The 12,041-nt window shown below is 41.8% G+C and overlaps 1 protein-coding gene across 1 annotated transcript in view; it reads left to right on the top strand.

The window, feature by feature from the left end:
* Positions 1–11,711, top strand: part of PRTFDC1 (phosphoribosyl transferase domain containing 1) — a 94,135-nt gene extending 82,424 nt beyond the window's left edge. The window contains 6 exon segments of the mRNA XM_070428343.1: positions 3,240–3,257; positions 4,663–4,707; positions 4,709–4,743; positions 5,220–5,266; positions 8,676–8,752; positions 11,664–11,711. Coding sequence (XP_070284444.1) covers positions 3,240–3,257; positions 4,663–4,707; positions 4,709–4,743; positions 5,220–5,266; positions 8,676–8,752; positions 11,664–11,711 — 270 coding nt within the window.
* Positions 11,712–12,041: the final 330 nt, after the last annotated feature.

Raw genomic sequence — 12,041 nt, 5'->3', positions numbered from 1 at the left:
CTTCCAAAAGCATGAAAGGCATTGCTTTGGTTAGAGGTGAACTTTTCACGTAACACATGGCCCACTGAAAAATCCAGACAATGGCATATATTACTAATGAAGAATTTGAAAACATAGTACAATGTTCTGTAAATGAAAGTAAATATATAAGTAATTAGAGGCCGGGGTGCATGAAATTCATGCACTGGGGGAGGGGGTGTCCCTCAACCCAGCCTGCACCCTCTCCAATCTGGGACCCTTTTCACAATCCCTTTCACAACCGGGACTGCTGGCTCCCAACCACTCACCTGCCTGCCTGCCTGATTGCCCCTAACCGCTTCTGTGTGCCAGCCTAATCACCCCCTAACCACTCCCCTGCCAGCCTGATTGACGCCTAACTTCTCCCCTGCTGGCCCGGTCACCCCCAACGGCCCTCCCCTGCCAGCCTGGTTGCCCCTAACTGCCCTCCCCTACAGGCCTGGTCCCCCCCAACTGCCCTCCCCTGCAGGCCCGATTGCCCCTAACTACCCTCACCTGCTGGCCTGATCGCCCACAACTGCCCTTCCCTGCCAGCCATCTTGTGGCAGCCATCTTGTGATGACATGGGGGCAGCCATCTTGTGATGACATGGGCGTGGCCATCTTATGCAAGGACATGATAGTCAATTTGCATATTACCTCTTTATATACAGGATACTGTTCTGTATAACTCATTAACTAACTCTAGATATCTGCATAGTTTCCTTTTAAAAGAAGCCAGTGTGTCCATACCAGCATTCCCTGACCATCATTCATACACCCACTAAATGATTGTACTTTCTAATACTGTACAGTACTGTACATAACAGAAAGGTCTTGGTATTGTTACAGATTTTACCAACCCATTCATTAATCCTCCAGAATCCTCTGAGAAATATAGTTAAACCATAACTAACCAATGTTTTCCTCACAGTAATTCTTCCAAGAAAGAAAAGCTTGCTTTAAAAAATAATGGAGGGTTATTTCAGGATACGACACTGGAAGATGATAGAAAAAACAATTATGAATTCCAAGAAAAAAGTAAACAGCTCTAAGAGGAAATATAATTATAGTACACTACTTGACTCTTTTTTGGGGAAAATGTAAGCAGCACAAGAAGATAGAGTCATAACAAAGTAACTGTATTAAGGGATGGAGAAAGGAAGTGAGTTAGTGTGAAAGAACTAAATTCTCATCTATTGTACAATACAGCAAATAGATGATATGAAAAATTATTAAATTGAGAAACAGAAGTTCAGAAAAAGAGAGGTATTTTAAAATAAGAGAGAATTACAAATCCAGTGCGTGATCTTAGATTGACAAACCAACTACAAAGGCTATTTTAAAGGCAACTGGGAAAATTTAAATATGTACTAACTTTTATATGATAATAGAAATTGTCATTTTTCTTAGATGTGATAATATTTAGCTATGCATAATAAAGAATATCATGATAACTTTAATATATTTTAAATACATAAACATTTTAAAATACTTTAAAAAGGCACACATCAACATTTTAAAAACAGACTTGTCTATTTGATTTTGAACATCACTTTGATTTCAAAATGTGTTTAAGTAATTTTGACAATATATCTCTGGATTAGTACACAGCCACCACTATGTCCTATAGTTGAAGCTAATTTTTTCTAAGATGACTCTTGCTTTGCAAGATTCTGAAATTTCACAAAACAGATTTAATTACTTTCAGTGCACTTTACTTAATTAGGCAAGAATTCAGACAAACAGATTTTTGAAAGGTTTTTCATTATCAGATAAAAACTAACAGAGACTGTGAACTAAGAAAGTAAATTAACCAAATATTCTCCAAGTATTCCAATTGGTTAATAGGCATGGTTGGTAAGTCTTGTTCAAACTAAAAATTCACATCCTAACTAACTGTTATGGGTTGATGGTTAAGAGCAGAGCGAATGTGTGGCAAATACCAAGGGGATTCCTATGTCAGTAAGATTCTCAGGGTAGAGAGGACACTGGGAATGTGACCTACTTTAAAAATCAACAAAATAATCTCATATTTTAGTGATAAAATTATGATTTTTAACATGTGTTTAATGAATAAAATACCATACCCTAGAGAAAAAAACTTCTAGAAAGAATTTCACCTAAAAATGCATTTGACACACAAAGTAATATGGTGCAAATTTAACAGAGTTTTTAGTTGGTTGGTTAACATTTGTATCACTTAAATCCCTTTTGCAGACCTATAAGGAAGATATCTAAGGTGTAAGGCTTGATCCAAATTTTTAAACTATTATATGAATAATTGGGATAAATGAAAGATCATTTGAAGAAAGAAACCAATACACTAAGGGAATATCCACACCACTTAGTTAATTGGAATGACATAATAATACAGTCATATCTTAATTTGGTGGGACGGTGTTGACATGTAACTACTAATCCACTTAATTGGTTGATTTTAACTCATCAATAAGTATAATTAATTATTATTTCTTCATTCAACAAATAATTATTTAGCATCTATATACAGGTATGTGTGCTGGAGACTGAGAATACAGTAAAAAACAAGATAAATATGATTCCCACCCTCATGGACTTGGAAAGACAGGTCAAAAAAGAAATTTAAATGAAATATAACCAGTGTTCTCAGGGGAGAAGTCAATGAATGACTTGAAAGCACATATCAAGGAACCTAATCATGTCACTGAAAATATAAACCAGGCACCCGACAGCCCTCTCTGTAACCAACCCCTTTCTCAGGCTTGAAAATTCGAGAGTAAGTGCAGAATCCCAGTGATGTTGGTGGCTATGCAGGAAAAGGGCTGTCCCAGCTGAACACATGATCCCTCTGCAGACCACTGTCTCCATTAGCAATGCAGTTTATGCTGGCTTTGTTTTCCTGGAAAATGCACAGTAAGCTTTGTATCCCAAAGAATGCTGGGTGGGGCACTTGCCAGACTTATGAAGGTGGAATGACTATGGGTAGCTCTTCAGACAGGTGACAGGGTCGAAGATAAGCCTGCTCCTAACCTGAATATAGATATTAATAAGTATTGCAGCACCAAGTAATTCCAGAGAGACTATTAAAATGAATCTGGATACCTAGATTATCTCCAAGCATTTGGGTTAGATGACTGGGGGAGGACCAAATAAGTAAATTGGAAAATTCCAACCATAAGCAAAATGTGTGCTGATCTTGTGAGCCAGATTTTCATTAGATTTGAGAATAACTGGTGTGTTGTTGTTTGTTTGTTTTTTCAGAATGTCCTCATTGTTGAGGTAAGCTGACTTTATACCCATATTTGGAAGTTGAAAGGATGAACGGTGAGTTTTAAAATGTAGGGTTTGTTATCAAGTTGCCCAAAGACTTATTGAGTTCCCCTGTGCGCATGGCTCTCCAAATTTATTGAGTAGGAGCCAACTAGAATCAGGGAATTGAAATAACACATTTAAAAGGTTTATATATTTAATTCCTCACATGTCTAAATTGGTCATTATACCCATTTGTGAATCAGACATTTTTACAGAAGAGAAAACTAACCCACAAAGCCAAATTTACTTCATACTTAAGCCAAGGTTAGGACCCTCTTCACCCTTACCTCAGTGTTCTTGCTAATGACTTTGGGTAATTCTGCCTTTGCATCGAATCATAAATATAATCAATTTTAAAATGGCAGTCCAAAGGAAAGCTATGAATTAATTTAATTGGTTCTGTTTAAAAAAGAAGGAAGAGAGGGAGGAAGAAAAGAAAGATTGGAGGGGAGAGAGAGAGAAAGAGATAAAGGGAAAGAAGAAAAGAAAAGAAAAAAGAGAGAAAACACAGGCCCTGGGGCAGCAGTGGACGCAAATGTTCCTGTTTCCTTCAAGAGCACACCTGTCTTATCAGCTGGCAGAAATTCAGGGGGGTTGGGGGGGGGGGGGCTGTCTTCAAGCTTTTGTTACACAATTGCCTGTGTGTGCCATATGTATCTGCAGTTCTGGCTCAGACATAACCCATAAAGTAGACCCTCTGGCCAAATGAATTGCCCAACTCAGGCTAAATTCAGACCTCTTGTTTTGATAATCAGTTCCTGACAGCTGATTTCTGTCCCGAGGACAATAAATTGCTGCTGCCCACTCTACTCTAATTGAGCAGCAGCTCATCAGCAGAGATGAGCCTCAGCTCACTGCAGGCTCACACCCTCAGAATTCAAGGGCCGTCACCAGCTGCTGTCCAGACACATCTCACTTCCTAGCCATGGAGTCCCCTATTGAGTGGGGAGGGCAAGGGGGAGGTGTTTATCCATTCAGTGTATTCAGATGTACATCCCTGGTCCATGAAAATTCATGCGTCCTGTATTGTGTCACATAACCTCAGGGCCAAATCACAGTCCTTGAAAGTGTGTGAGTGAGTCCAAATGTACTCAGGGAGAGCCCCACATGCTCTCCAAAGGCTGAATTTAGCCTTTCAACCCAGCTCAGAGTTTGAGGAAATACTCACCAATGTATTTCCCCAACCCAGCTTCCAGAAAGAAGCACCAGTCCAAAAAAATAGAACCAATTCTGCCTCCTACTTTGACTCCAATTTGATCGCAATTCTAATAGGGATGCATTATTAATAAGGAATATAATTATCTGGCTGAATGAAAAATCTACTATGCTGCCCAAGTGCATTCGGTTCAATTTGTCTGTTCTCTTTGCAAAGGATATTGTTGGAACGGGGACCATGAAAGCGCTGCTCGGCAGCATAGGAAAAACACAAGCCCAACATGATTCAGGTGGCCAGGTGAGGAGGACGCACATCATTGTTTCTGTCTTTCCAAACGCGCCCAAGAGGGATGCTGGTCCGAGATGCTGTTTTCAGAGAGTGCAGTCTGTTCCAAACCAGTGACCTTCTGCCCTGGGGTGCTACAGTTTGGCCACACTATACACACAGCCCATTGAACTGGGCCTGAGAAAGAGGAAAGGGAAGAGCACATGCTTTGCTGTGGCTGAGCCCCTCTTGACTGTGCCTCGATCTGTTTCCAGGAGCAGCTGGCTGGGCCCCAGGGCCCGGGCCCCCTCCCTTCCTTTATTGAGAGTTACTGAGCTGGTGCCGCAGTAGCAGAAGCATGAGTTGGAGGGCTGGGATGATGCCCCATGTGCTCAAGGGGAAAAAATACATATTTTAAATACTACATATTTTAATGATATTTCATTTTATTTGCAATTCACAGAGATTTTATTTGGATCACTGAAGCTTTTTTTTTTTTTTAATGATAGTTTGTTGATGAAGAGGACACCTAGAAGTCGTGGCTTTAGACCTGACTGTAGGTGTTTTTGGTTTTTGTTTGTTAATGGGTTGCTTCGTGGTGGCAGTTTGTGTGTAAGAAATTCCTATTTGTCGGCATTCTGTCTGAAGTGGAAGCTGCATAGATTTGAAAGACCCACAAATTCCCAGCCTTTCTAGCGAAACTAGAACTCTTTACAACAAGGGGCTTACATTTCCTGCCTTGCTCCACTCACAGGAACTCAGTTGTGTGCATGGATATTTTGATATCTAGGTTTTCCATAGAACCTTATCTCCAAGAGCTCAGAGAATCGGTTTCAGGTGGAGGAGGGAGACTCGGGCTCTCTGGACTGACACAGATGCACAGGATTCCCGCCGTGGCCGCCATCCCCACATGGGACATGGAGAGGCACGGGTAAGGGTTCAGAGGCATTCTCATACCAGGCAGTGCACAGTGCGGACATGCAGCGAGCCTGAATTTTAACACACGAAGGGGAAATCCAAGTCATCTCCCCACCACTCCAAACAAAAGTTCAGTAACACAAAGAATTAAGTGAACAGCATAGGGAATAGTCAATGACATTGTAACTAGAGCTATTGTGCTGACCATTTTGCAATGAATAAAAACATCAACCCATGCCTGGCCGCAATGGCTCAGTGGTTGAGTGTCTACCTATGAACCAGGAGGTCACGGTTCAATTCCCAGTCACGGGCACATGCCCAGGTTGTGGGCTCGATCCCCATTGTGGGGTGTGCAGGAGGCAGCCAATCAATGATTCTCTCTCATCACTGATGTTTCTATCTCTCTCTCCCTCTCCCTTCCTCTCTGAAATCAATAAAAAAATATATTTTTAAAAAACATTAAACCACTATGTTGTACACCTCAAACTAAGATCATATTGTATGTCATCTGTAATTCAATAAAAAATAAAATATAACTTCACAGAAACAAAACAATAACAGAGAATTAGCAGAGCAAATATCTATAGATACTATCTTCACACTTGCCTTCAGACGTGTGTTCTGGAGGACTTTTCTCATCTAGGGCAGGAGGATAAACAAGCAGCTTTATTATTTATTATTCTAACACTGGAGGTGATTTTTTTTTCACTTGCATAGGCAGACTTCAGCTTGATTTTTATAACTTACATTTGCTCTCAAGCCTCTGGGATAATTTGGCCACAGTTCTCATTAGCAAGCTGAACAAACATTGCAGCAAGAGAAGCATGCTATGGATGGGTAATGTGCCAGTGCTATTTAGCCAGTGACTCTTTATTCGAAAACACAAGTTTCATTCCTATGTGGGATGTATTAAATCTAGACAATGTCAGTTCTGGGCAGATAGACCCAATAGTGTGTTCCTGTCCAGTTACTGGTTTGGGGAATATAATCTGGATATAGTTAAAGTTGGACACGGTTAGTAAACAGAAATCTTCCAAGGAAATAATGTAAGACACTGTTCAGAAAAAGTTTTAACTGAAAGACATTCACTTCAGACATTCTGTTAATTACAAATTTCTGTGTCACTTATAGCAACAACATTAATAAAGTAATAACAGCAAACACTAGTAAGTGGCTATGATGTTCCCGACTCCGTTCTAAGAGCTATATACACAGATTAACACATTTAATCCTCTAAGGTAGATGCTAAAGTTATGCCCACCTTACAGATGAGGAAATTGAACATAACAAGGTTAAATAGCTGGCCAAGGTCACATAATTGTAACTGTAGAGTCAGTATTGAACCCAGGCAGTCTGGTTTTAATCACTGCTCTTACCCTTGCAATATACCTGTAACATCTGCAATTGCAAACAGATGAGTAGGACTTGCACCCATTTACCCAGCTAGAGATAGGCCACTCTGGCTCCCATCCTATTCAACCAAGTCTCCCTCTTATTCCATGACACTCTGAAGGTTTGGCTTTCTCAACTGGCTTTTCCCAGTCTGAGTTGCCATGCCTGTTCTAGGGTTTGCATTGCTCACTGTAAAAATCACTATTATTGCTACAATCAGGGTTTCCTAATGTTCTTTTAGCTAGCTCAGAATCCCTGTTTCTTCTTTCTTTCTGGATTTCTGAATCTTTGTACTTTTTGTTCCTTTCTCCTAATTGACTCTTTCCTCTATGTCCAATGACATCTTTTCTTCTGCTCGTCCGTCTCCTCTGATTATTTTTCTCAGGAACCTACAGTTTGGACCAGGGGTCCTCAAACTACGGCCCGTGTGCCACATGCAAATACAAATATTGTATTTGTTCCCGTTTTGTTTTTTTACTTCAAAATAAGATATGTGCAGTGTGCATAGGAATTTGTTCATAGTTGTTTTTTAAACTATAGTCTGGCCCTCCAATGGTCTGAGGGACAGTGAACTGGCCCCAGGTTTAAAAAGTTTGAGGACCCCTGGTTTGGACGGTCAAATAGTGACACATAATGCAGTCCCCCAGAAAATAAGTTCCTCTCCTCTAGCATGTTCTGTCAGCAGGAACCAGTTGGTTTCTCCATGTGGAAGTATCTTTGGTCACAGGAATCAAAGCGGTGGTGGGCAGTACCATGGAGGTAACTTCCTCAGGGCTCTAAGTCCATTGGCTGCATCAAGGTATAGTTTCATAAAAGCAGGCAAGTGTATCGCTCACCTGCAATACCGTGACAAACAAACGCGGACTCCAAAACATTGGAAGGAGCTTGAAAAATCATTGGACCATAAGCATATTTATTCTGTCTCAAGGCCTCCAATAAGGAGAGCTATGGTCTTTTCCTTAAAGTTCCTTTTCAATAAAAATCATCTTCCTGTCAATAAATTCTTCTTTTGCTTAACCTGAGTACCTTCTACTGCATTTAAATCCATTTACCCTCCTGCCCTTAATAGAGATGAAGAGCTAATCGTTGTCATCTGCATTGTGAACTCCAAGCATTCTCTTCCTCAAGCTGAACAATTCCACTTCCTTCATATTGTCTCCCAGGTTTTGCTTCCCAGCTCTTTATCCTGCCGGGGACACTGAGTAGTGTGAGGATCACCTCTTAGTTGCAACAGCCTGCACACCTACACCCGTACTGCAGTATCGTAATACCTCCTGTGTGAACTGCACTTTGTGCTTTTCAGAGTGTTTGCGTTGGCATTATGCCACTGGGTACTGCTTTGGAACAACACGCCTACATTACTAACTCATGCATACTTCTTAGTATCTGCTGGGCTGCCTGAGCCCTTTCTCAGCTCCGGATACCAGGAGTACAGTCATTCTTTATTGTATGTTGGCTTGTTTGGCTTGTCTTCCTGAGTTCTCGCTCAGGTCCAGGTCCCTGCTGGGCTCGTCCTATGCATTGCTTATCACGTTTTTCACTTGCTTCTGCCTAAATGAAAAGTCCTCACCATTGAAGTGTCAACAGTAACATATGGTGGCTTTATGCTTGTTATCTACATTTTGATTTTTTTTTTCTTCTCTCTCTCTGCTCAGATACTGGATTTGAGATTCCAAACTTATTTGTGGTGGGTTATGCCTTAGATTACAATGAATACCTCAGAGATCTGAATGTATGTGTTGCATGCATATCCCTACCCCCATTTCACAAGGACTTCACAGTTTTATCAATTTAACTAATTATTGCCCTAGCCTGTTTGGCTCACTGGATAGAGTGTCGGCCTGGGGACTGAAGGGTCCCAGGTTCGATTCCGGTCAAGGGCATGTACCTTGGTTGCAGGCACATCCCCAGTAGTGGGTGTGCAGGAGGTAGCTGATCAGTGCTTCTCTCTCATCGATGTTTCTAACTCTCTATCCCTCTCCCTTCCTCTCTGTAAAAAATCAATATAATATATTTTTAAAAATTTAACTAATTATTAAAATAGTAATAATGATGACTGCCATTTATTGAGTAACTTCTATGTCAGTAATATTCTGGGCACTTTGCATGCATAATCTCAATTCACTCCCCCCACTACCCTGCAAGGGAGGAAGTATGGTGATAGAAGCAATTATGATTATCTCTTTTTAATTTCTATTTTTATTTTTTATGAGCTCTATTTTATACTAAAAAAATAAGGAAGCCAAAAGCAGAACTATGGCTTGATATTAATTTTTCTCCAAGTCATTGGCTATGCCTACTTACCCACAGTAATGCTATATAATAAAAGCCTAATATGCTAAGTGTCCAACTATTCATTTGACCTTTTGACCAGTCACTATGACGCACACTGACCACCAGGGGGCAGACGCTCCAACCGGTAGGTTAGCTTGCTGCTGGGGTCCAGTCGATCAGGACTGGGCGAGATGGGCTGGCCACTCCCTGGAGCCCTCCCGTGGTCCCTCCCCATCCCTGATCATGCACTGGTAAGGTCCTTCGGCCTGGCCTGCACCCTCTCGCAATCCGGGACCCCTTGAGGGATGTCGGAGAGCCAGTTTCAGCCCAATCCCCTCAGGCCAGGCCAAGGGACCCCACTGGTGCACGAATCCTTGCACTGGACCCCTAGTGGTAAATATTCTATAACCTATTTTGTGTCGGAGCTTGAAATCTAGCAGGTACCAATTCGAGTAGCATTCAGCTAGCTTATAGCTATTCCCAATTTGGGGGCAGTAGTTTTATTGGTGGCAGGAACAGCACCAGGGGTTACACTGGTGGGGTCACACTAGACCTGGGTTCAGCAACGTCGGTACTTGAGTTGTGTCTAAGAAAGAATTTAGAGCCAAGACTCAAACTATAAGAGAACATTTATTTGGAAAATCACAGAGGTGTAAGAAGTAATTTGTAGGAGAAATGGGCTTAGGAAACAAATTAGGTAAAAGAAAGGCCCTTGGAGCTTAGAAGTGAGGAAAGTCAAGGTGACACACTTCGGGGTTTGGGGAAGTGGAGGGAAAACTGTGGTGTGCTCCCATGAGGGAGAGTGTGATGGGTTTTCTGTCCTAAGGGTTTTAAAGGTGGAGATTTTAGGGGAAGTCCCAGGGGAAGATCTCAATAGACGATTCACAGATATTCACAGCAGCTTCTCAGATGTGTCTTTCAGTGTTGAGGTCTCCACTGATTGATTGGCTGGCACAGAGGGTCATTAGTCAAGGCAGTTGGCCCTGAGGTTAGCTTGTCTGGTTTTGTTGCTTTTCTGGGCCTGGAGCTGAAGCACAACTGAGGCCTAGATGTTATCTCTAGGGAGGAAAGGTCGGGGGTCCGAACGGCAGGAACAGCAATATGCTAGGAGAGGAAAGGTCACCCTGGGGACAAGGTCCTATGCTACAGTTGTCCTTTGCTAGGCACCCAGCACTTTGCACCCTGGTGACCTTCTGCACCATAGTTTTCACATATAGACATCGACCCCTGGCTGTGTGACCCTGACCATTACTGAATGATCTAGACATATTGTCCAAAACAGACCAATTTCTCTCTCTCTCTCTCTCTCTCTCTCTCTCTCTCTCTCTCTCTCTCTTTTCCTCTCCTCTTTCTCAATAGAAACTTAAACCAAAATCACAGAGACCAAGGAGTTTGAGGCTTAACCAGTGGACTGAGGTCTGGAGCTACCCCTGTTCCTGTCTTTCATTTCCTTCATTGCTCAGCACTTTCTTTGCTTCTGTGAGCTACTCAGTATCTTACCAATAAATCTTCCTATTTTGCTTAGCCTGACTTAGGCTGACTTAGTTAGCCTGACTCCATTTCTGTTGCTTGCAACCAAAATATTCCTGACACATTTCTTACTATTCAAAAGGGTCAAATAAGAGTCCATATTATTTTTATTATGGCTGTTTCGCCATTCACCCTAGGGGCTGTAATTTTACCAGTAGGAGACTTCTATCTCCATCACAGCTAACCATACTGCCCCTAAGCATTTCTGGTTGTTACAGACTTAGGGAGCCAAATTTAGAAAAAGGCTCAAAACTAAAACAATAAAGCATTTTTGTCAAGCATTCAAATGGATTTCTTTAGATGTTACACACACACACACACACACACACACACACAAATACACAAACATCCTATATAAAAGCCTAATATGCAAATCGACCAAACAGCAAAACAACTGGTAGAACAACCGGTTGCTATGACTCACACTGACCACCAGTGGGGCAGATGTTCAATGCAGGAGCTGCCCCTAGCCTACAGGCCCCAGGCCAACCAAGGTGAGTACCAGAAAGGGGGGTGGGGGGGGCAGATCTCCCCACAGAGGAAGGTGACTGGTGGTGGTGGCAGTGGGGGGCAGGGCAGGCAAGCAGCCAGAGCCAGGCCAGCCAAGGTGGGTGCCAGTGGGGGCCACCCGTTTACCCCACCTGTCACCCCACAGATCGGCCCTGATCACTGGCCAGGCCTAGGTACCCTACCCATGCACGAATTTCGTGCATCAGGCTTCTAGAATTTAAATAAACAGGAACCAATACAGGATGATGGTCTTTATTATTGCATAATATTGTCTGCGCCTCATATTTTGTTAAGAAACTGATGCATTATTAAATTCTTTATTGTTTCAGCACATATGTGTGATCAATGAACACGGCAAAGAAAAGTATCAAGTCTAAAGAAGTAAATTCTCTCCAGATAACATCATACTTACAACTACATTCAGGAAGCCACTGTGTGAAGTTTGTCTCCCCAGGCGTCCTCACTCAGCAGGGTAGAAAAGAAAAAAATGTTTTAATGACAGAGCTTTCTTTTCTGAGATTATAACATAAAGAGCATCAAAAGTTCTTAAGGAAAAGAAAGCAATGTTTTCATTTGACTCGTTCCAAATTAAACACTCCGCCTTATGACTCATGAGTTCTAGCTACCTTCACACTCCTGAGCTACACCTTCTTTTGTTTTCATTCATACAGTCATTATGCTCGAATACTTTACCCCCACCTAGTTAC

This window comes from Myotis yumanensis, unplaced genomic scaffold, assembly GCF_028538775.1.
Source record: "Myotis yumanensis isolate MYYU_CA2020_CCGP unplaced genomic scaffold, mMyoYum1.0.hap1 SCAF_1, whole genome shotgun sequence".
NCBI classification, from domain to species: Eukaryota; Metazoa; Chordata; class Mammalia; order Chiroptera; family Vespertilionidae; genus Myotis; species Myotis yumanensis.
This window is presented reverse-complemented; position numbering and strand designations above follow the sequence as displayed.